Source organism: Podarcis muralis, chromosome 14, assembly GCF_964188315.1.
Source record: "Podarcis muralis chromosome 14, rPodMur119.hap1.1, whole genome shotgun sequence".
Taxonomy (NCBI): Eukaryota; Metazoa; Chordata; class Lepidosauria; order Squamata; family Lacertidae; genus Podarcis; species Podarcis muralis.
The window spans coordinates 37,928,267-37,953,284 of record NC_135668.1 but is presented as its reverse complement, the minus strand read 5'-3'; the positions used below and the strand labels follow the sequence as shown (position 1 = coordinate 37,953,284).

The following is a 25,018-nucleotide window of genomic DNA, read 5'->3' as shown; positions in this document are numbered from 1 at the left end:
GATTCTCTTCGTCTAGCGGTTTTTTCGTCTTGCGAAGCAAGCCCATTGACAGCTTAGCGGATTAGCGCTACAGCGGTCTAGCGGCTTTTCGCGATCAGCTGTTAAGCGGCTTATCAGCGGAACAGCTGATAAACGGCTTAGCACCTTAGGAAAAGGGGTGGGGGAGCGAAAAAAACCCGAGGGGACTCGCAAGATTTTTTCGTCTTGTGAAGCAACCCCATAGGGAAATTCGTTTTGCGAAGCGCCTCCAAAACGGAAAACCCTTTCGTCTAGCGGGTTTTCCGTCTTGCGAGGCGTTCGTCTTGCGGGGCACCACTGTAAAAGGCAGGCAGAAAGACAGGCTTAATCTTTTCCATACCACTAGGTCTTCACTATAAAAGCCCTTTCTCTGCCCATATTTTTCCATCAGAAAAGGATCCAGAAATTGGGGGGAGGGGGCTTGGGCTTAAAAGCTGTTGGTCTTGGAGAATTTGTGTGTGGGGAGGAGGGAATCAGTGGGTGAGGGAATGGTAAGGATTTGTCACATGTCCTACAAATGTTCCAACTTGGGACACTTCAAAAACTCTTCTTTCTCAGGCAGCCTGGCCTTCAACAGTGAATATGTGGATAGAGCTATCTGTCAACTTGCCCAATCCATACTTTGAAAGCTCTCCACAAGCAGGAGAGGTGCTTTTTACTTGTGTGTTGACCCTGATTGTCCCCCTCACCACCGTTGATCAATGCCCCACAATACAAAAAAGAACCCCATGAGTAGAAGGGCAAGTTTTGTTGGGCCTTTATCAGGACAGGTAAAGGTAAAGGGACCCCTGACCATTAGGTCCAGTCGTGACCGACTCTGGGGTTGCGGCGCTCATCTCGCTTTATTGGCCAAGGGAGCTGGCGTACAGCTTCCGGGTCATGTGGCCAGCATGACTAAGCCGCTTCTGGCAAACCAGAGCAGCGCACAGAAACGCCGTTTACCTTCCTGCCAGAGTGGTACCTATTTATCTACTTGCACTTTGACGTGCTTTTGAACTGCTAGGTTGGCAGGAGCAGGGACCGAGCAACAGGAGCTCACCCCGTCGCGGGGATTCAAACCGCCGACCTTCTGATCAGCAAGTCCTAGGCTCTGTGGTTTAACCCACAGCGCCACCCGTGCTCATCAGGATAGAATTTCATAATTCTGAGGAAGCCCAGCCAGATGGGCAGGGTATAAATAATACATCATCATCATCATCACCCCACAGGCAAAGTGATTCTAATCATTAGGGGAAAGGGCTCAGGGGTAGAACACCTGCTTTACAGGCAGAAGATCCTGGTTCAACCCTTGGCAGGTAGGATTGAGAATATCCCCGAGAGAGCAAAACGGACCACTGGAACTAACTGACACTGTCACTTTAAATAACTCAGCAGTATCAAACAGAAACGGAGGCCATCCAAATGCAGCATTACCCCATCATGAACACTTTAGAGTGTTCAGGGCACTTCATATACATTATCTTGTAATTATTACAACAACCCTGTAATGTAAGTCAATATCACTATATCCTTTTGCCAATGGGTTGCTTGGACTGAAAGAGAGAATGGTTCACATAAGGCTTTTTGGTGAGTTTGTGGCACAGATTTGTAGCTTACATAAGCACTGATACAAAATTCAAATAAGAAAGGGTTATAGTTTACAAGTGTTGCAAAGGTACGCAGCTATCTGAGATGATGTGGAGGACTGGCCACATTTCGCTGTAATATGACATTGGGCCCAAGTGCTTTTCTGTCACACGAAACCCAGACTACATAAAAAGCTCCCTGACAATGATATACACTGACTTAAAGGCAGAAAACAGGTATCTTCCTTTCTCTCACTCTAGCAGTCTAAATATAGTAGGGTCAGGTAATGCCACAATCAAGTTGGTAAAATCAGAATCTGGCACTCATAGGTTCAAGCTGCTGGAGGGAAGATAAAATCAAAAGCATGATGCAGAGCAGGAAAAAACCCTGTTGTGTTTATCTCTAGAAAAGAACACCAGATCCTAATGAACTGCCAGTACCTAGGAAGAAGGAAGGGATCCCAAAGTTGCAAAAAGGTTTAAGGGAGGTAAATGTGTTTCCAAGGCTCTGTTTTACATTTGAGTTTTGTTCAGTGTTATTTGGTTGTATGTGTACTTGTTTCAGAAAACAATAAAAGAGCCTGATGGATCAGGCCAAAAGCCCATCTAGCCCAGCATCCTGTTCTCACAGTGGCCAACCAGGTGCTTATAGGAAGCCCAAAAGCAGGACGTGAAGGCAACAGCATTCTTTCCATTTGTGATTGCCAGCAACTGGCTTTCATGGGCATATTGCCTCTGACAGAGGAGGTATAACATTATCAGCAAGGCTAGTTGCCATTGATATAGCCTTCTCCTCCATGAATTTGTCTAACCTTCTTTTAAAGCATCTCAAGTTGGTGGCCATAACTAATTCTTGTCAGAGCAAATTCTGTAGTTTATGCACCGTGATGTGAAGTTCTTTCTTTTTTCTGTCCTGAATGTTATGAGAGAGAGCACAACATTCATTCCATCAATTTTCTCTACACCATGCAGAATCTTATACATCTCTATCATGTCTCCTCTTACTCACCTTTTCTCTACACTAAAAAACCCAAAATATAATTTTAGAAATAAAAAAGGCTTAAGTAGTCCCAATATAGAGGATAGCTTATGCACCTTGATTGCAATTAAATAGGAATTTTCAGCATACAGAGTTTGCATGGTGTAATCTTGCCTTTTCCCCAAGAGATAACCTAAGGTGGCATGCACAGGGTTTTCAGGCAGTATCCCGCTCAGACACCAATCAATACCAGCATTACGTAGCCTCAGAAAGGCTAAGCATTTTATGCCTCAAACCAGATGCTAGAGCCAGTATGGATGGGATATAGGGAACTATGAGTATTACTAAACAGAGAGACTCAGGTTCCAATACTCTCTCAGCCACAAAGCTCACTGGGTGACCTTGAGCCAGTCACTCACTCTCTCCGCCTGGCCTGCCTCACAAGACTGTCATGAGGATAAGGGGAAGAAAGGGAATGATACCACGCTGAACCTTGTGGGAGAAGCGCACAATAAACATGTAATTAATTAATAAATAAGCCTATGTGCCTTTCTCCAGCCTGGAGGATTCCCTCCCGCCTTCCACTACTACTCCACTATACAGAAGCCCCAATTCTCAGTCACCTCGGGTTTGGGAAATGCAGCAATATGCACAGTATAACTCAGCTAGCCACGCACAATCCACACAAGCCTTAGTAGCCCAATTACGGTGACCAACTAGCCAGAAGGGGTAACCTGCCTGCCCGGCTCTTATGCCTTTAACAGCAGCTTATTCTGCAGGAATGAGCGGGTGAAATTTGGGGGGAGGCATGGAGATAACATACTAGCACCCGCTAATGGCCGCAGAGCAACCCAGTCATTGGGTCAGTTCAGCAGCTGGCAACCCTGGTCCCAATTCCATCCCACCATGCCACGCCGCGGTTCCCCCTCCCCCGTTTTGCATCCTTTTCTCTCCCAAGCCGTCAGAACTCCCCGCCGCTCGCCGACGACACTTACTTCCTCCCGCTACTCCTTCTAGCAGGCATAAAAGAAAAGAAAGAGCCCGCTCCTCTTGACATTCAAGCCACTTCCGGGTGCTACAGGCCGGTTGCTAGGAGACGCAGTCCGTTCCTAAGAGCGCTCCGTAAAGTCCTTGCCTAATTGCATTCCGGACGGACCCCCCGGTCTCCTGAAGTGGCGTTCTGTTTGATTGAGTTGATTGTTTTAAAAAGGGCAGCAGATTCCTGAGGTTTCCGGTAAGAAATTCTACCAACTCATTTTAAAACAATTTCTTTCGTCCCATTTAGCGGCCTGGTTTTTTTTTGCCAGCCCTTTTTACGAACATTTTCAATATCACCAGCTGTTGAAGAGGGAAATCTTTTCTAAGGCGCTCTCTCTAAGACTGACAGTTTTTTAAAAGAAATACGAGAGAGCTAATGTACCTTTGATTTATTTATATTTACTAATTAATCTGAAGAATTTACAAGCCACACGCTTTCAGAGCTGCTTACAATAAAATAGCAGAACAATAAAAGAAATCCACTTAAAGATATCAGGTGTTGCCAAAATGCAAGCAGATTCTGTACTAAGGAAGTACACCCCAAGCTAGCAGAGCAAAAACAAGGTATTTTATATCTGACATGAATTTGGCCTGTGATGTCATACTGACCTGATCAAGCCTAAAGTATCCCAGAAGGTAGAACAGGTTTCTAAACAGCAAAATACTCTTTGCCGCTCCCAAGAGGAGTAGTTGTTGTTGTTTAGTCGTTTAGTCGTGTCCGACTCTTCGTGACCCCATGGACCAGAGCACGCCAGGCTCCCAAGAGTAACTATCAGTAATTTCCTCTACAAAACTGGGGAAGGCATGCAAAATTCAGCCGTTGTATACCACACCCCTGGGTGGAACCCATTCTTTCCCTCCAATTCAATGTCTGCATCTCCCTTCTTTTTGATAAGCTTCATCTCTTCTATTAATTCTGAGAACTGTAGCTTGTGCCTTCACACTTCTGTTGGAAGCTGATAGCACTAGAAATTTGTTCTGTGCCTTCCTGTATGTCTTATTTGCAACCATCCATAATAAGCAACTTCACCCATGTGAGTGAGGGATGTGGGTGTTTATCACATTCATTGTATTGTTTTTGTTACCTGTTTTTGAAAACAAATTCCAACCAGGTCATTAGTCCAAAGGCTGAGCCTTTCCTGTCCAGTGGCCAACCATATGCCTGTGGAAAGCTCACAAGCAGGACTCAAGGGCCATGTAGCTCTTCTGCTGGGTTCTCCCAGCAACTGGCAGTGAGCAACTGGATACACTAAATTAAGGAGAAAAGTCTGGATTTTAGGTTCGTGCATTAGGAATAATAGGGTGGTCATGTGTGCAACTTTAGAGCCCTCTATTTGCAGGCATTCTCTATTGAAATAAAGGAGGATGTTAATAAGCAAAATGCTGACAAAGCAACACATGCATGGATCATTTAAATATTTTCTGCCCTTATTTCCCTATTGCTTCATTGTAATTGCATTTATCAACGTGTCCCTTTACAATCCTCGCAAATGAAGATAATCACAATTTAAAATATGAAATGTAGACAGCATATATTTTTGCTCTGAAAGTAAACCCCAAATTGCCTCCCAGTTAATATGGTGCAATATGTGGCATCCATTTCTAAACGTTATGAATAAAAACAAAGTTAATAAGACAAGAAACAGTGGGGAGTCTTTGACTTCTTTTATTACTTTGACCTTCTAAATATCCTGCTATGGTCTGTGATCAGATAATTTTATTATAATTTACTCTAGTTTTTAACATTACCAGAGACAAATATAATTCAGGTAATCTTACTTTTCATGAAAACATACATTAGAGAAAACTTTCTCTTTAATAATAATGGCATGTCTGTGGCTCCTAAAAGGCTCTGGCTCTTTAGAAGAACCAGGTTTCTTCCTCAAGGGCTATACTGGGCCAGCCCTACCATTGGGCAGGGTGTGACAGTCACTGTTAAATGCCAGGGGCTTCACGGACTTCTCTGTAGCCCCTAAGCTAGCTTCAGATGTGGTAGTACAGCCTTCACCAACCAAGTGCCCTCCATCTGCTTTGGACTACAACTCCCATGCCAGTTAGGGCTAGCCACAAAGGTTATGTTCTACCTCTGCTGTCAGTGGCAGTATGCCTCTGAATACCACTTGTTGGGAATCGCAGGTGGGTGATTTAAAATCATTTTAAAACAAATTGCAGTCAAGAGAATAGCACGGGCCCTGAAACTATATATATCAGGTGTCAAAGGCCAGGAAGAAGGCCAGTATGCTTTTGGCATACTGAAAGTGCCAGTCGCATATCTGTGGGGAAGAAATTCCACAATGTAGGGGCTGCCACAGAGAATGCCCTCTCCAGGCCACCTTGAACTTCTGAGGGTACTGGAACTACCAAAAGGGCCCCCTCTGTCAGTCATAACATCCAAGATATGGATATGGGTCAGATATTGGGATCTAAGCTGTTTAGCTCGAGTCCACCATGTGACAAAGGTGTAGTTTGCTGCAGCAAGTCCTTTTGAGTGCTAGAAAAACTTGGATAACTGACTGTACTGTCAGATGAGGTAGTGTGGCAGAGGTCAAAGCAGAAGATGCCTGGAGGTGAATGATGGAATAATCCTACTCTGCTCTCCCTCTAGGTGTTAGGTTTGGACTGTCACTGGATATACAAAGATTGTCAGAGCTGTAATGGGGTCTCACACGGTACTTGAAGACTTTGACATAGTTATCTCCACTATCAGCAACTAACAGCAACCCCTGGGTGGAACAAGCTATTCCCATTGGTCTCTGCAGACCTTTAGATACCAGGCAGATGGGAGACCCACTCCTGGGAAACAAGTGGACTTTCTGGTGCTGTTCATCAGCCACAATGATGTTGCCTTCTCTATCAGCGCAGACCCCAGAGGGATTGCCAAAGCAGTGGCCATATTTGCTGGTGATGGAAGAGACCAGTTTGTGGTTGCTACTGAAGAGCTTGACATCACCACATTCTTCACTCACCACAAACCCTCCTTCTGGGGCCAAGCACACGTAGCGTGGCCCACGCAGGTTGGAGACAGAGTGGGTGCTTTGCACCTTGAAAGCACAGTCAAGGGCAAAGCTATGAACTTTTCCTTCTGTATAGTCTGCCACCAGAATCTTTCCAGATGTATCCACTCCAATTCCCCTGGGGGAACAAAACTTCCCAATTCTTAGCCATTCTCCCTTGGAGAACTTGGAGTGATTGTTGAAGATGCGGACAGTCCCATTGACCAGGTCTGTAATTGCCACCATCCCTGCCCTGGTCACGGTCACGTCCTCTGGCAAAAAAGTCTCATTCTTCTTCCATTCCACACATGGTATAGACTGAAATGTTTGGCCTGAGCGGTTGAGGAAGTGGACCCTTGGTGCATTTTCACTAATCATGTAGATAAGCCCATCAAGCGAGCAGTGAATTCCACACACACCTCCATAATGGTTGCCGTTGGGGTTTGGGATCTGCTGCACCAGTTCATCTTGCCGGTAGTAAAGGGAGTTTTTGATATTGTCCAGGTCATGGCAGATGACCTTGGCTTTCTCAGCCAGCTGGTGCACTTGGTGTTCTGTCACCATGCCTGTACCAGGGTGGCTGTTCAGGAGAGGGCTGGCTTTCTGAAATGTGGCATCTGATTTAACTTGGAGGGCATAAACAGTCCTCAGAAGTTTCTCCTTCCGTTGTGTGTCTTCCAAGGTATAATCCATCCTTTCCCCCTTTCAAAAAGACAAACCACAAGCAGTTTTCAAAAATATAATGCAGTTTTGTATGTTGCTATTATGAATATATGCATTTTTATGCACACAGTAACCTAGTGCTTGGCAGGCGAACATTATTGCAAAATTTGAAGAAGTGCAAATCTCAAAGGATGGTGCCGTTTCAGTCTGTGAATTGTTTAAGTGTGGTTTAAGCAGCCTCACCTTTAAATGTGAACTGAATCATATTTCTCCCCCATGCCCCTACCCTTTGCATACTTTTAACCCTGCCACTCCCCCAAACTGCAAAAAAGTCCAGGATTCTTTTTATTTTTGTATACACTATATGCTTAAATCACCTTTGAAGCTCATTATTTCCCTCAAATAATTCTGGACACAGTAGTTGGTTAAGGGTTTGCTGGGAATTGCAACTCTGCAAGGGGCAAACTACAGTGCCCAAAATTATTTGAGGGAAAGAATGGGCTTTGAATGGATTTTAAAGGCATAGTGTGTACACAACCCTAAATTTCCAGTATGTGATTAAATCCCTCCCACAGAATAATGATAGACTGGAGGTGACATAAGAAACCCTTTTGGATCTACTGCAAATCACCATCCATCTTCCAGTGGATCCAACTCTATCTAATACCACCTTTTGAGCTAAGATCAAGCTTTTGGGTGGCGCTGTGGGTTAAACCACAGAGCCTTGGGCTTGCCGATCAGAAGGTCAGCGGTTTGAATCCCCACGACGGGGTGTGCTCTCGTTGTTTGGTCCCTGTTCCTGCCAATCTAGCAGTTTGAAAGCACGAAGTGCAAGTAGATAAATAGGTACTGCTCCGGCGGGAAGGTAAACGGTGTTTACGTGCGCTGCTCTGGTTTGCCAGAAGCAGCTTAATCATGCTGGCCACAAGACCCAGAAGCTGTATGCCGGCTCTCTCGGCCAATAAAACGAGATGAGTGCCACAACCCCAGAGTCGTCCATGACTAGACCTATTGGTCAGGGATCCCTTTACCTTTACCTTACTTCTACTCTGGGGAAAACAGTTTTGAGCAATCCTGGGGTGATGGACCTGCTGAGCAGTGCAGGGTATTATCTGTCACCCAGGTGCCTAAACCATTAGCCCAAACTGCCGGACTACAGACTCAAATAGTAAATAGTCTTAGCTGAAGCAGGGAATAAAGTTTGGGACTACTTACCTGTGATCAAAGTTGCCCAGGCTGTTCTCTTTCCCCCCTGGTTTGCAAACTGCTCTATAGAGAGACCTAGAGTATTCTCCTGTTTCCCTTCAAATATACCACTGAGATAAGTTTCCCAGGGCTCTGTTGTTAGTGACAGGAATTTGCTGCCCAATGCTTGTGTCAATAGGATTGTTTTGCCATGGTAAACACAAAGGCGCTCAAGTTAAAATAGACAAGAGCCCAGGGGCGGCCCATCCTGTTTTGCCACCTAAGGCAAAACGGGAAGGTGCTGCCCCTGCCGTGCAACCAAAGCCTTACTTATCACGGTTGTGGGGCTGTGGCTTCTGACTTCTGGTAAGATCTTGCAAGAGGTCCAGGAACCCGGAAGCCACCCAACGTGTATTTTGCACAAGCAAGAGTTGCAAATGCATCTCCTTCCCTATCAGTTCAGCATCCCCCTAGTTGCTGGGTCTTCACGTTTTGAGTTGGGCCTATTTCTTCAACAGTGGTGAAATGAATTAAATAACTGAAGTTGACAAGTAAATAGGCCTGTCTCAGCTGGACAGTGGGAAGGCTGTGGGAGGCTTTAAAAAAAAAAAAAGCATCTCCCACGGCAACGGACTCTGACCTTTTGTTGTTGCTTTAAACGCTGAGATAAACAAACATACCAACTAGGCCTCTGGCGCCCATTCACCTTTCTGAGGCTGAAGGCCTGTCAAGGCATGTTTGAAAGCCACCCCCAAGCCTCTAGCGACACCTCGGCCATGGGTTTGTTCGTGCTTAGGCTCTCCTTGCCTCCAGTGGGAAGCACAAAATGGTCCCCTGTCACCTCCATTTCTTATCTACCGCCTGTAAGGCAGGGTGTGTGCAAATCCATTTATTAATTATATTTTGGTGCCAGCTTCACACTCACAACAACAGCCTTGCGAGGTTGCTTAGGCTGAGAGAGAAATAATGATTGCCATCCGATCAACCAGTGAGCTTTGTTGTTGCTGTGTCGGAGCTTTGAACCCTAGTCTATATTGCGTTTGAGAGCATAAGGAGACACAGCCATTGGGGCCAGTAGCCACTGATAGCCTTATTCTCCATGAATTTTCCTAATCTGCATTTAAAGCCATCCAAGATGGGAGCCCTCACTACACTACCAATAAGGCTGTTGAAATAATTGCTGAGATAACATACAAGGAAGCACTTGAAATTATGTAAAGCAGGAGTGGCTAACCTTTGGCCTCCCAGATGTTGCTGGGCTACAACTCCTATTGGCCCTGACCACTGGCCAAAAACATCTGGAGGGCCACAGTTTGCACACTTCTGCTGTACCTGCTAAATTACATTGGCTTTCTCTGATAAAGCTGATCTGTACATGGTCCCCATGAGCAGAAGTAGTGTCTTGGGCATAGCTGTCAATGTTTTCCTTTTTTTAAGGGAAATTCCCTTATTCTGAATAGGATTCCTTGCAAGAAAAGGGAAAAGTTGACAGCTATGGTCTTGGGGTATAGGCTGAGGACTGTGAACAGGTAGAGAAGCTGAGGCATGGAGAATGAAGGAGGTGTATGGAAAAGCTCCTGTGGTGCCTTCAGGGCAGGGCAGTACAGGGCTGAAATTCAGGGTCCCTTTCAGGCAAGTGAGCAAGAGGGCACCTAGATGCTTGCCACATTTTAAAGCAATACTCATTTGCATTTAAATGTGGAATATGAATTATCCCAGTAGGTATTGGATTTTAATTGATTGCACTGTTGATGTTTTAAACTGTTTATATAAATGTGTTTTAAAAATAAACACAATTGTTTTAACTGTTTTTATATATGCCATTTATAGATGTTTTTATTATATTGCAAATCATTTTGGGATGCCTCTGGGCAAAGCATAAAACAACACCAACAACGCCCTCCTCCACATGGCCATACATAATTAAAATAAACTGAATTAAATCCAGAATCTAAAATTACCGAATTGCTCCACTGTGCAGTTCATTGGTAGCAGAGCACCCGCTTGGCTTGTAAGAAGTCCGCAGCATCCCCCAGTAGGTCTGGGGAAAGTGTCTGAGATCCTGGAGAGGGTCAGTCCATAGATGCTTCAGTTAGCCAAAGGCCTGGGAGAAGAGGAATGTTTTCGCCTGGTGTGTAATGAAGGTGGCAGGTAAGCCTTCCTGGGGAGAGCAAGATGAACTAATAGTCTGACTCCCCTCCCGTGGGCTAATGAGAAGGAGGACGCTGAAGAAACCCCATAATGCTTAAAATTTTCATTCTTACCATAGGGTGCTTCCAGAAGAGGGCTTCATACTGTAAATGGGTCATTCATGCATCACAGAAGGGTGGTGAGTGGCGACAGTGTTGTTGTTTTTAATTAAGAAGATCAAATTTATTTTCCTGAAGTTGGTAAATCTGGATTAAATGGGGTAGGGAGAATAAAGGCTGACACTTTTATGTCACTAAGATCATGTGGATGCAGAAAGGAAAGGAGAAGAGAAGAGAAGAGAAGAGAAGAGAAGAGAAGAGAAGAGAAGAGAAGATGTGCTTGAGAAACATCATTCCATTATAAACACAGGCCTGGAAGCACCTCCTAATTTCTAAATCCAGCAAAGGTTTTGTTGCAGTTTCAATGATGACCACTAGAAGGATCCATCAGTCCAACTAATAAATGAGAGAACGTAATGTAATGCAATACACTATTGAGTATATTGAGTGCAGGATGGGGGAACTTGCACACCTTCATTGCAATGCATATTTTAAAATGAGAAATCCAGCACAAAGCAAAATGGGGATATACGAAGAGGGTAGACATAAATTAAGTTATGCATTAATGCATTTAATTTGGAGATAAGGAGGAAGCCTATCACTATCTGAGGAATGGTATTTGGAATAGTCATCACAGGGTAATCCATGGAGAAAGAAATGGATTATTTTTTTAAAGTGGAATAAATTTATGAGTGGTTTTCTCAAATCATTTTTAATTTGATTTTTCAGTTCTCCCTCATTTGAGCATCATAGGGCTTTGTGGTGGTTTAAAAATAATAATAAAAATCCTGACATTTTAGGAACAGGATTGTTTCCACACTAGAGTCTGTTAGCACTGCTGAGGCATGACTTTTCCACAACCAGCCGGGAGCAGAGCTAATATGGATGTTTTGCACTGCACGTAATATAGTGCAATATTATCCACCTTCGTCCCACCCCTGTGGCCATGAGTCTTCAGGAATGTTTACTCAGGGCTGGGGACCCCTGTCCAGCAAATGGCCCACCATCTCTTTGAGGCAAAGAATGTGCTTCAAACTTGCTTTAAAGGTATACAGCACTTTGTATACAGCCTAGAGAACATCTTTCATCCCAACAGCCAGGGTGGTTCATATCCCCATGCAGCCATCAAGCTTCTTAGGTGACTTTGGCCAGTACCTCTCTCACAGACTAAACCTACCTTATGAGGTTGTTGTGAAGATAAAATGGGTGGTGGTGGTGAGAACCATGTATGGCGCTTTAAGCTCCTTGGAAGAAGTGTAGGAGAGAAGTGTAAAAAAATGAGTTCTATACTGCAGGAGAGAGGTTAATCCAGCCTTGGTCTTTTCTCCCTCCTGCACCTGTTCTGGGGTGCCTCCAGATAATCAGTTTTTTGTGAGAGGGATTCAGTCACATACTGTAAATTTAGGTTTGTGCAATTAAAGTGGATTAAAGCACTCTCTTGCAACAAATCCACTTTTTAAAGGTTGTTTTGTGGTTAGGAAAGTGCTGAAGAAAGTGTGGAACAACAAGTAAATTGATGGAAAGATGTATAACCTCTACACAAATTCAGGATGCGCACGCCTTGTCTTATAATCGTTCCCCCCAATGGATCAGAACAAATGCTGAATAAAGAACAGACATTGTATAAACTCCACATAAACTTTGAGCATGCAGTTCAGGATGAATGCTCAATAAACAATGGTCGGGGGGAGCCCAAGGTTTTCTTCTGCCTTTGCCCTTCTCATTTGACCCATTTGTCCACCCCAGAGACCCAAATGTAAACATGAGACAGGTGCTCTTGTTGGTATGGGAGACTGGGACAAGGCAAGCTTCCTTCTTCGTTCACCTGAGACCAACTCAGATGCCTATCAGCTGAGCTGTACCATAAAGGAGAAGTAATGGCTGACTATCAGATTTCCTTAGGTTGACCAAATAACCATGTACTGTAATGTGGCTGGCACTGGAGCAAGCTGGGTGTCCTCAGGGCGTGATCTGAACCACGATAAGTCTTGCAAGTCGCTCAACTCCTATCCAATTATCTAAACACAAAGGTAAACACTTTGCTTTTTGAACTTGAAATCTGATTGCCTCGCTCCACGCTCTCTCCTCCAGTTCATAAGCAGGAAAGGTTCTTCCTTCTCCATTGTTTCATTTGCCCAGCAGCTATGTTGTTGCTGTTCTCAGAAAACCTTTTTTTTTTAGTATCCATATCAGTATTACTATTGTTACTAGTTAAGAGCAAGGAGTCCAGGCGTGGAGGTGCTTTGCTGTTCCACATCTTCTTACTGGCTTACCGGGTGACCTTGGTAAAGTTGTCTTGTGTTGGAGCCTGTGGGCCTCTCCTCCGGACATTCTTTGTGTGTGTATTCTGCAAACGCCATTGTGTGATCAATTCCACCATGTGTTGATGGCCACCTTATAGAGTGATTATTATTCTTTAAAGCCAAGGGAGGTATCTGCCCTGCCATGAATTGTGTGGATACAATAGAGCAGGGGAACTGCCATCAGATCTAATTTTAATTTTAATTTCTGTGGCAGGAGGATACTTTTTTTGCCAAGATTGTGGCCAAGGAGGGAAAGCTGAACCATGCCCCCCCCCCCACTCTGCTACTTTTGTTCAGTAGGAAGAGGCATCAACAGGGTTCAAGGACACCTTCTGGGCAAAGGTACTCAAAGCAGGAACAGTGAGAGTCCTGAGGACCAGACAGAGAGACCTGGAGGCTCCCAGCTGGCCCCAAACCTGAGGTTCTCCATCCCACATGTAACATGTGGTTATGCCCTTCAAGAGCAACAAAAGAATGAGATCCGACAAATGCAGCGTGTGTAGCCTTACTGGTCACATGCAGTCAGGACAAGGTAGATCTTCTGGCCCGATTATCAGCTTTAAGCACCATGTGATCTTAAGACAATGATCAGTGGATCAGTCAGGTGCTGCTGCTATTTGGACTTGGAGTGAATCCAGGCTCTTTGCAGTAAACCAACAAAAGGCCAATGATTCAGAGAAAAGAGGTGACTGCCATCACTGGTTTAGGAAATACAGTGGTACCTCGGGTTACAGACACTTCAGGTTACAGACACTTCAGGTTACAGACTCCACTAACCCAGAAATAGTACCTCGGGTTAAGAACTTTGCTTCAGCATGAGAACAGAAATTGCGTGGTGGCCGCACAACGGTAGTGGGAGGCCCCATTAGCTAAAGTGGTACCTCATGTTAAGAACAGTTTCAGGTTAAGAACGGACCTCCAGAACAAATTAAGTTCTTAACCCGAGGTACCACTGTAGTTAAAGGTAGGTAGCCGTGTTGGTCTGCCGTAGTCGAAACAAAATAAAAAAATTCCTTCCAGTAGCACCTTAGAGACCAACTAAGTTTGTTATTGGTTTGAGCTCATGGAAGCTCATACCAATAACAAACTTAGTTGGTCTCTAAGTGCTACTGGAAGGAATTTTTAAATTTTGTTTCGGTTTAGGAAAGACAGTGAAATTCATCTTAGCCAGTGTTCTGCAGGGCTTAGGGTGAGAATGTGTTTCTAATAATGAGGCTTAGCCAAATATTAGACAAGTCTATTACCAAAGCTTTAACAGCTAAATGGCTACCATAGTGAGGGAACGTCCAAACATTTCAACGTGTTGGGAGTCCAAGCGGAGCTATTGGAGGGTGTTCTCGCTCAGGCTTCCACCCAGCCAATTCTCTTTCGGGAGATTCCATTCCATTCCCCAGTTGTCCATTCTCCCTGAACAGTCAGTTAGCAATTTTGTGCCCACTAATCACACCTGGTCTTCATTCAACTGTTTTCAGGCTTCCCCCTTAAGCAACAGAGACCAGCTCCATCAGTCACACTTGAACTTCTTGTTACAAGGACTACTATGGAACTTTTAAGAATTGGCGCCCAGGTTTGCTCCCCCCCCCCCATTTGTGTCATGCTGTTCAGGTGGTAAACCTGCAGGCAGTGACTGCCCATCTTGTTTGAATTGACTGGTTGTAAGCTGTTCAGGTACAAGCTGGGTACAAATGCTCTAAATAAATTATATATATGGCCTGCTAATACCTCTCTCGTGGGTGATGCTGTTTAGGCAACCCAAGCAAGACATAAACATCAGAAGGAGAGGGAATGATCCATGTTACTTCATTGCAGAGACTGCCTCTGCAACAATAACCCTAGCAAAGAGATCAGGCTATTCACTTCCACTCATTTTTTAAAATTTAATTTATTTATTTTTTACATTCTTTAGACCTGTGGACAATAAATAACACATAATACTCTTTATCCCACCCCCACCCCCCACCCCAGTGACATCCCTCCCCACAGCACCATACACTATAAATAAATAAATATAGCATGTATCATTTATTCACCAGTGTTTTGCCATTGACTGATGCACAAAGTGCAGTGGGGTGTTGCCCCAGCATTGGTGTTTGAGTGACTGTTGCATTTCATGGGTGATTGTGGTGGTGGTGGATGCTGTGATAGGAAGTGTGGGCAAACAAGACAATGTTGTGGCAAATGTTGTGGACGTGCCTCCTCTCACCCCAGCGTTTGGATGTTCACAGCTTAGCTTTTCAAATCGCGGAAATGTCCTCCTACATTAACAGCGCTAGTAGAGCACTTTGCTGATAGACAGCGTGGCCTCCTCTGCACCACACGTTTAAAAACAGTAATTATACGACTTAAAACAGCCAGGGCTTCAAAGAATCCTGAGAACTGTAGTCTGTGAAGTGTGCTGAGAGTTGTTAGGCGATTCCTTGTTCCCTTCAAAGAGCTCCAATTCTCAGAGTGGTTTAACAATCAATCCCTCTTCCCAGTAAACAGTGGGAATTGTAGCTCTTTGAGGGGTTATGGAAGCGGCTAACAACTCTCAGCACCTTTAACTGACTACAGTTCCCAGGATTATTAGAGGGAAGTGGTCCTGCTTTAAATGTAAAGTGTAGATGGGGGCCTATGTCATCCACTGTCGGCTTCCAGATTTTGTTGGAGGGCAACGGGGTGAGGGACCTCCAGCCTATAAGCATCATCAAGCCTCCCCATGTAGCCCGCAAGCCATGTTCAGCTGCCCTGCACCTGATGTCACATATTATGTCAGGTGTGAAGCAGGTAAAGGTGCAGCTTGGATGAACAAGTGCCTGCAAAGCCCCTTGCAAGCGTTTCTGAAGCACCAGCTATCATCTGATTGGGGAGTGCTTTTTTTGCAAAACACACCATCAAAAATAGGTTACCTGGTGTCATTTTGATACCAGGTGATTGGCAGGTGGGCAACCCTACCTGCCTGTCAAATTTAGTCTCTGTGTCTGTAGACTTAAGGATCTAGCCCACAGGCTGAATGTAGCTTCTCATTCCTGGACTACACCCGAGATGCTGAAAGCTGGCCACAGGTTCCCCAACCCTGGCACATGTGATAACATTTAGCACACATTAAACTACTTCTGAGCTCTTAGCTTGACATCCTTTCCTGCAGTTGTGATCCCTTATTCCTGTGGATTACGTAAGAGAATATGGCAGGTCCTGCCTTTGGAAAGGCATTCCTAACAAATGGTTGGACACACACACACACACACACACACACACACACGAAGAGCCCTGCTGTATTGGAAGAATGGTTCCTATTGTCCAGCATCCATGTCTTACAGTGGATAACCAAATGCCTCTGGAAAACCTAAAAGCAGGACGTAGTAGTTATTGCTCCCTCACAGTGGGCATTCAGTGGTATACTACCACTGACTCCAGAGTCCAGAGGTTCTGTGTAGCCACCATGGAGCTAGGAGCTGAAAGTTGTTTGAGAAAGCTGCCCATGGTGCACATGTTTTTATCGCTCTCCAAAACCTGCAAACCTCCTTTTTCGTGCCCAGAAGTGGAAGCCACAGCCCTGTAGCAAAGCGTCTGCTTGGCGTATGGAAGTCAGCAGGTTCAGTCCCTGGAAGCCACAGGTAGTAAGTAACCTTTTCCCATGGTTAATTTGATGATGAGGCTTTTGAGTTTTATCTGAGTTTTCCCCGACCTTCCTGCTTCTATGGTGCAGCAAAAGTATTTTTATTTTTAGTGCCTGCCTTTACCATACTGTATTTATGGTTCTGATGAATGTTAAGCTGGCTTGGTGAATCTTTGAATGGTGAAGGCAGCGAAACAAAAACCTATTAAATTCATTAATTTGACACATCTCGAAAACACAATGGACTGAGATCTTGGGAGAGCTGCTGTCAATCAAAGCAGATAGTGCTTGGTCAGATGGGATAATGGTCCAGCTTGATGTAAGGTCACTTTTTGTGTATTTGTGTATCCCTGATATGATGTGCAAATGTCATCTCCCTCATGCTGCTTCCAGCTCTCTAGAAACAAAAGAACAAAAAACCCAACCCAGTTGCCTACCTTGGATGCAGTTGCCAGCAGAGTGCATCCAGACTGTTGCTATTTTAGGGTGGGATTCAATCACATGCCAGCATATTCAAGATGTGCCGTTATAGCTGATTGGGAGCTCATGCACAACAAACCTGCTTCCTCAAAGAATCAGGCTTATGTGTGATAAGGAAAGTGACTAGAAAGTATGAAATGATACTTGCTTTTGTTGCAATGTCATCTAACCTCCCCATAAACAAATCAGGATGAATATTCAATAAACAGGTCATCTGGAAATACCCACTGTGGATACAGCCTTGAATACAGTTCTGTTCCATAATAGTCTCTGCTGACAATTGAACCACATCGCTAGCCTGTGTTGTGTAAGTATGGTGTTTTTGTTTGTTTTGTTTTAAAGAAATGAAACGAAAGCAAAACTAGCAAACAGCTTCTGGCATTCTAGTGATGTAAACAACACTTCCGGCAAACTTACACATTATGGTAAACTCATATTCTTCTGTATTCAGGTAGGTAGCCGTATTGGTCTGACGCAGTCAAAATAAATTAAAAAATTGTCCAGTAGCACCATAGAGTCCAACTAAGTTTGTTCTGGGTATAAGCTTTTGTGTGCATGCACACTTCTTCAGATAAGTATCTGAAGACAATACTGGACAATTTTTTAATTCGTATTTTTCTGTGTGTAGAATAACTGCAATGTGTGCAGAATCCCTTATGGAATAAGACACCATGCTGATGCCTTCACTGTCTTCACATGGTGTTCACTGCCTCCTCAGAACCATGGGCTAGGCCAAGAAAACTCCCTTCCCTCCTGAAATCTCAAAATGCTGCCATCTCCCAGGGCACAGTGCAGAGATAGAAAACCTGTGACCTTCCAGATGTTGCTGGACCCCCAACAATCAGAGTCCTGGACTCCTTCGGGAGGTTGTGCATTCTCCTTCATTGGAGGTTTTTAAGCAGAGGTTGGATGGCCATCTGTCACGGATGCATTGCAGGGGTTTGGACTCGATAACCCTTGGAAGTCCCTTCCAACTCTTATCATTCTAATAACAATGGAAGGCCACAAGTCCCCATCCACCATCCCTGTCATAGGACTGCATAAAGACAAGCGGTAATTTTGAACACTGTCACTTCTTTCAGCAGATGGGAGGGCCGGGGAATTGCTATGGGATCCTTTGCTTCCTTGCGCCCTGTCTAAACTACAAGTTTCTGTCAGTTCTAAACCAGTTTCAGTGGCTTGGTTTCCAGCAAAGAATCCTTGGAAAGTGTTGCTTGCTGTGAATTCTATTGGAGCTAAAATTCAGGGATGCTGAATCTATAACCCTCCAGATATTTTTGGGCTACCGTTCCCATCATCCCTACCCATCGGCCATGTTGGCTGGGGTTGATGAGAGCTGGTGTCCAACAACATTGGAGGAACTCCATTTTCCCAATCCCGAGTAACTCCTTTCATAAAACTATAGGGACAGGACAGGGAATGATGCTTAAACCAGTTTAACAATTGAAGCTGTGATGTAGAAAGATAACCACTTATCTGAATATTGTCAGGAAAGGGAAGCTTTTAAAATTCACATGAAGAAAAGAATTGTGCTTTTTAGTTGTGCTAACAATGCTGGTGACAAGCTTCCCCAACATTTTCCAGTCCTAAACCAGTAAGTAAGTACACACAAAACAGTGCCATACCACATTAAACAGTCACAGCTTCCCCCAAAGATTCCTGGAAACTTTAGATTGTTAAGGGTGCTGAGAATTGCTAAGAGATCCCTATTCCCTTCACGGGGTTATATTTCCCAGAACAGTCAATCCATCTTCCCAAGGAACTATGGGAGTTGTAGCTCTGTGAGGGGGATAGGGATCTCCTAAGTAAGCTCCCTACAAACTCTGTGGAACCTAATCCATATGACTGCTTAATAAACAGGTAATCTGGAAGCAAGCCTTATCAGAAAATGTATCTTGCTTAGCTGATAAGGGAGGAAATGGGGCAGATCCCCTTCTTACACATGTCCTTGCAAAAGGCGTTGATCTCATTTGCTCCCCAACCATCTCCAGGTCTGAAGATTGGGGACACAATGAGAGGAGGACTTACAGGTGTGGATGGGACTTTCCAAATGCAGCTCCATTTCATAAATATCTGAAAGGGGGATGCTATATGATTCACCTGGATTCCATGGCAGAAAGTTCAAGAGGCCATTGTGATGGGTAGGGCACCTTCCAGACCTCAAAGCCTTTTTCAACTGTTTGTTGGAGTTGGCAGGAAGAGTGTGGAAAGGGAGTTTTGTGGGCAGGGGACATGTCGAAGCGCTCTGGGCAAGTGCAGACAGAGAGGATCACGGGTCTGTGTTTATAGGACTGTGGATGCACACCCTGTCTGTCTCGTTTGGCAGACCACACGACAGGGAGCGTGGGATGGCTCGACACCCCATTGTCGGGATGTCTTCGGTCACAGGAAGTGGTGGGCCTTGGTTGGGGTTGGGTCTCCCATCTGTGCACAGCAGGACACTGGAGTCTGCCTCACACTTGGTGGTACGGCTATAATAGGGCTCCATCACATGCCTGAGTTCTAGTGGGACAGTAAGTGGGAGCACCTCGGCTTTGATGACGGCTCCCAGGTGGGTGTCTGAAGAGGAGCTTCTCCGGAGAGCCTCTGAACGACTCATTTTGATCAGCAGGTCAATGGTTTTGTTCTCTGTCTCAACAAGACGATCAGATGCCTCATCCTCTTCGCTAGCTTCACCCACCACCAAGCATCTATTGATGGAACCTGGATCTTTGTCATAGACCTTCCCAACACCAAGGGCATCCTTGGGTTCCTTCTTGTCCTGGTATCCTTTCTCCAAACCTTTTGAGGACCTTTTCACTGAGAGATCCAAAGGGCCCTCACTGGGCTTGGCTGCCTTCTCCAGCGCTTGATGGATATGAAACAGTTCCTGCCGGATTTTGATTAGCTGGTCCCTTAGCTGCTTCTGTGCTGGGCTGTCCTCTTTAGCCAGGTCTGAGAGCTTCTTCTCCACATCCTGATACTCCTCTAAAGTTTTGGACAAGTCACCAATGAGCACTGTTGTTGCCTCTGGGTCTCTCGGGTCAACAGTTACAGCTTCTGCTTTGCTTGGCTTGAGAAGTAGGTGGTCTGAAGGTGTAATTATGGGGGATAAAATGTCAGAGCCGCCAATCTTTTCCTGGTCTTCAGGTGGGCAGGCATGGAGTTCTACGTGCCAATGGTCCAGAGACTTTGAGGGTTGCATAGGGGCAGCTCTCAAACTGCTAAAGGTAGAGGGACAAAAAACAGACAGGGTGGAAGAGAACTGTTAATGAAGCAGGGCAAAAAACCAGAACAACATCTAAGGTAAAATAAGACCTCTCTGGTTTGGTTGAATGAGTTTGCAAGGGGCACTTTCAGATTGTAACTATTATTGGGTGGGAATCAGTCACATCAACAAATTCATGTTGCAAAATTTAAATTGATTTGGCATTTTGTGTTTTTCTCTGAAAGAGCACATTTTTTTGTACCATTGTCACTTTTTTGTACAATATTTACATTCTGAAGTGTCTTCCAATTCTGAGCTACAATTGCTCAACAGCTCTTTATGATTAATGTCTAAATTTATATCCAGAAACACAGTGTTGGAGATGGATGTTGGTCCAGTATTGACCAGCATTGGTCAATGTATCCATTGACCGGGAATCACTTTGGTATCCTGGCATACCACCTTCCCAAACTCTTGCACCTGGGGCAACCCTACCATATGTGGAGGTATGTACTGACCAAACTTCACCCTCTCCAACATATAGGAGAAGCATTAGGGTTCAGCAAGGATAACTTCCTTGATGCCCAATACCACTTTGGTAATATTTTCAATGACAGTTCCTTAGTAGCAGATGTTGTTTTGTATAGTGGCTTAACCACAGGGCATTGCAGCTTTTCATTTCCATGTATTCTTCAACAACCCTACCACCACCATTGCAATGAACTTTTCTGATAAGGGCAGTGAGAGGAACATCATATAAGATTACATGGTGTTGGCTATTTAACGAGCAATCTTTCTGATTTGTGTGCAGGGAGATTAGATTACGTTGCATCAAAGTAAGTGTCACCCCACACCTACCAGTGCAGCTTCCCAGCCACTTCCCTTATTGTAATCTTCGGGGAAGCGGGTTTGTTCTGCAAGAGCTCCCAAGCAACCCCCAATCAGCTTTAATGGCATCACCTTTATTTGCCAGTATGTGATTGATTCCTAGCCAAATACCACAGCAGCCTGAAGACATGCCCACAGACTTTTTGTGATAAGGAAAGTGACAGAAAAATATACTGGACAGCAGGGAGATAAAAATGGCTCAACTTCATCTAACATCCTCAGAAATACATTGAGATGAATGCTCAGTAAATAGCTGGTGCCATCTAACCTCCCATCAGACCCTGTGCAAACAAATCGAGATGAATGCTCAAGGAACAGGCTGTCTGGAAGTAACCAATGTGCCTGGTGGGCGGGAAGATACATGGTTGCTCGCTGCAAAACAGAGTAGGCAGTAACAGCCTGAATGGCCAAAGTGGCCTGACTGCATCATGTGTTCCAAACAACTCTAAGCTTTGCTTTAACAAGTCTCTGGTCTGTGTGCCCATCACTCAGCATCAGGTCTGGACTCTGCAGCAGCCTGTTAAGATAGAGGTCCCTAGCTTGATAACCCCGGATGTAACCCTAATCTCATTCCCCACTTTGTATGTATACATATTGCAGAAAATTCATTTAAAAAAAGAAAAGAAAAATTGCTTGCAAAGCTATAGAGCAGGTGTGGGAACCTAATTCAGCTCAGGGGCCACATTCACTTCCAAGCAACTTTCCAGAGGCCACATGCCCATTTGCGGCCAGAGGCAAAAGTGGGTGGAGCAATGAAAGTGAATGTTATCTTTGTACATTGGGCTACTTTTACATATACACACCCCGGCCTCTCCTCCAGCCGTGCAATCAGAGTTCAAGGAAACATCCCAGCCAGGCAAAAAGGCTCAAGGATGGTATGAAGTAGGGCTGCTGAGGGGTGTGGCCTGGAGACAGGGGGTGTGATGGGAGAATCCCAAGAGCTAGACAGAGAGGCTTGGTGGGCTGCATTTGGCCCCTGAGTCTGAGATTCCCCATTCCTGCCACACAGGATATCTTACGAAGCATGTATTAGGGATGGAGGCTATGTAGCGCATCGTACCTGGCCTGGTATGTGACTTTTGCAGGAGTCAGTACATCAGAGCCTACAAAATCAAGGCCGTTCCCTGCAAATTTCCTCTTCAGGTTGCTGTGGTTGGTCCCTCCACTATCCAAGCAAGTGGCCATGGGTAGTTCTGCCTTCCTGACACTATTGGGGAGAAGGGTGGCCCCCTCTTTTAAACCCGCGATGCTCCGGTAGGCGTCAGGGACTGGCTTTCTGCACAGGCTGTTGACACCCAGGAAAGAACCGCTCTCCTTCTCGTGGAGCAGCCATTTCTCCTCTTCAGCTTGGAGCAGCAATGCTTTGTGGCTTGTTTCTGGAGGAGGCGGCTCTTCCCGGAACCCTTTCACCCAAGGATGGCCGGTCTTCAGCACTGGCACCTTCAGCAGGCCAGCTTTGGGGGGCTCTGTGGGGGTTTTGGCCTGGGGAGGAGCAGGCACGGCGGCTGCGGGCTGTTGCTGGGCCTCAGGCTTGGCGGCGGCCATCTTGTTTTCCGCTGAACCAAAAGAATGCTCAAAGAGGAGCGGGTAGTAGAAGCGGGGCAGGAAGGCTGACCTCTCGGGGTTCTGCAGGGGCTGGAAGTGAGCAGAATGGGGGTGCATCAGCTGGGCAGTGGAGGCCAGGAAAGGCAGCTGGGTCAGGTGGGAGTGTGGCGTGGGGCTGCTGGTCACAGAAGGGCTGAGATAAGAGAAGAGGTTGGGGTTCAATGGATAGTTGATCCCCAGCAAAGAGAGGTTGAGGCTCTGGGGTTCATGGTATTCACCGTATGCTGGAGGAGGATAACAGGGGATGATGTTGCCATCGGGAGACAGCGTTGGGACCTCGCTGGCGCCTCTCCTTTGCCCATTGGCTACTAGCTTCCATTGTTCCATCAGGACCCCACCAGTCCCGGGACACTTTTTGGGCACTTTGCAATGCTTTGGTTTGGCTTCTAACTCCAGAGGGGGAGGCGGCTCTTTCCCCTTCACTATGTGCTTCTTCAAGGAGAAGACATCCGTGATGATGAAGTCCGGTGTGGGGTCTTTGCAAGGCTTATCCCTCTTATTTTTGAACCGGAAGAGCAAGGTGTTCATGTCAGGCTCTGCCGAGTCCTCCCCAGCAGGGCTGGCCTCTTTCACCTTCTCCTTCTTCTCCCCGGAGTCCATGTCCTGCAGCAGCCCAGACAGCTCCTCCTCTTCTTCCTCCTCCTCCTCTTGGAACTGGTTGGTTTCATCACTCATCCTTTCCGAGGCCAGATCTTCAGTTCCTGCAAGTTTGTCTCCGCTGCTCTCTCTGTCCGCTGCCTGCTTGTGGTTTGTGATTCCACTGGCCCCTGAGGCACGCATCTCAGGCTCATCGGGCCTCCCGCGAGTCCGCGAAGCCTCTGTGGCATGCAGGAGCCGGAGATCCGGGTGCAGGAGGTTGCCCTTCTTATAGGGCCAGTCTGATTCGATGAGCAGTGAGAGGGAGTTTTTGCACAGGCTGTACTTCATGTGGTTGTAAAGGTGGGATTTCTCCATGCAGGTGAAAGGGCACTGGAAGCACTTGTAGTTATAGGGCTTCCCCCATGGCCTGGGGATGTAGTGGGGCTTCTTGGGCTTGCGTTCTTTGTGCTTGTAGACCGAGGCCAGCTTACAGCCCGCTTCTTCCTTCGACATGGCTGCCCCCAACAACCCAGATCTCAAGTTATGGGGTGTGGGGCTCGAGGCATCCACGCCCGATGGCTCACCTTGCTGGAACCACAGTACAATCTGGAAAGAGAGAGAGCACAAAGATGCATTAATAGACAATGGGCAAAAATATATAAATCTAAATCAAATAAGTGTTGGAAATGTAAAGAGAAAGAAGGTTCTTTTTATTATATGTGGTGGTCTTGTAGAAAGCTTACTGGGAAATGATATATAATGAAATGAAAAGGATGTTTAAAATAACCTTTGTTAAAAAATCCGAGTTTTTCTTTTGGTAATTATAGGGGCAGAACTACCTAAAATGTATGGAAACTTATTCATGTACGCAACTACAGCAGCAAGAATGTTACTCGCCCAAACATGGAAAGAAGCAGAAGTCCCAGCAAAGGAAGAACGGATACAAAAACTTATGGAATATGCAGAAATGGTGGAACTTACCGGAAGAATAAGAAATCAAGATAACAAACTTTTTATAAAAGAATGGAAATGGTTTATTGAATATTTACAGATAAATTGTAAACGGATAAGATCATTGGCAGGATTATTGTAATAACCTGCAGTTTTATAAGAGTACATATTTGAAGTAGATGAATAAATGAGCAAATTAAGTTAATTTGGATATGCAGAGGATATTAAAAATAAATTCACTGGAAAATATGGGCTTCAGCTCAGCAGAAGAACATTTGTATGGCACACAGAAAGTCCAGGTTCAATCCCCAGCATCTCCCAGTAGGGCTGGTAATGTTCCCAGTATGAAACCCCGGAGAGCCACTGCCAGTCAATGTAGACAAAACTGACCTAGATGGACCAATGGTCTGACTCTGTATAAGACACCTTCCTGTGTTCCTGTCATCTCACACACACGTTTCACATTAAAAGGTGCATGATGCGACTTCTGTATGTACGGAGTACAGTAGCATCGCCTCACTTTTCTTACTTATTTCATATATATATATATATATATATATGGTCATATCCAACTCAGTCCTATTTCCTGTTCCTCAGAGATTGATTCATGCACAGCCTGAAATCGTAGCTGGGAAACTGGACTCCTCTCTCCTCTGCAAACACAGTTTGCAGGTCAGATGCTCAGAAACATTTGCTCTTCGTGTGCCTGAGGCAGCCTCAGAAATATTCACAGGCAG

The 25,018-nt window shown here is 45.3% G+C and overlaps 3 protein-coding genes and 1 long non-coding RNA gene across 5 annotated transcripts in view; 1 reads left to right on the top strand and 3 right to left on the bottom strand.

Moving 5' to 3' along the window:
- The window catches only part of PIGQ (phosphatidylinositol glycan anchor biosynthesis class Q), a 34,275-nt gene extending 29,905 nt beyond the window's left edge, over positions 1-4,370 (bottom strand). Inside the window, exon 1 of one of the 2 annotated variants that reach the window (XM_028705520.2) lies at positions 4,210-4,370. The gene's annotated coding sequence lies outside the window, so the exon portion shown is untranslated. Of the gene's footprint in view, positions 1-3,557; positions 3,668-4,209 lie in introns of those variants that run through there. The other variant, XM_028705519.2, reaches the window with a different exon arrangement.
- LOC144325426 (uncharacterized) lies at positions 3,681-24,486 on the top strand. The gene is made up of 2 exons (XR_013390572.1): positions 3,681-3,796; positions 24,158-24,486. It is a non-coding gene; the product is annotated as an uncharacterized LOC144325426 (long non-coding RNA).
- On the bottom strand, positions 5,251-8,736 carry NHLRC4 (NHL repeat containing 4). Its single transcript, XM_028705522.2, has 2 exons — positions 8,472-8,736; positions 5,251-7,295 (listed from the first exon to the last, which is right to left on the bottom strand). The coding sequence occupies exon 2, from the start codon at positions 7,284-7,286 to the stop codon at positions 6,186-6,188; it is 1,101 nt and encodes a 366-aa protein (XP_028561355.2). The 5' UTR covers positions 7,287-7,295; positions 8,472-8,736; the 3' UTR covers positions 5,251-6,185.
- Positions 18,483-25,018, bottom strand: part of PRR35 (proline rich 35) — a 40,788-nt gene continuing 34,252 nt past the window's right edge. Inside the window, exons 2-3 of the mRNA XM_028705518.2 lie at positions 22,207-23,936; positions 18,483-20,274 (exon numbers count right to left, since the gene is read on the bottom strand). Coding sequence (XP_028561351.2) covers positions 19,341-20,274; positions 22,207-23,936 — 2,664 coding nt within the window. The 3' untranslated portion in view covers positions 18,483-19,340. The remainder of the gene's footprint in view (positions 20,275-22,206; positions 23,937-25,018) is intronic.

Excerpts from the sequence above, each read along its gene's own strand:
- NHLRC4 (XM_028705522.2), bottom strand. The coding sequence starts at position 7,286 with ATGGATTATACCTTGGAAGACACACAACGGAAGGAGAAACTTCTGAGG.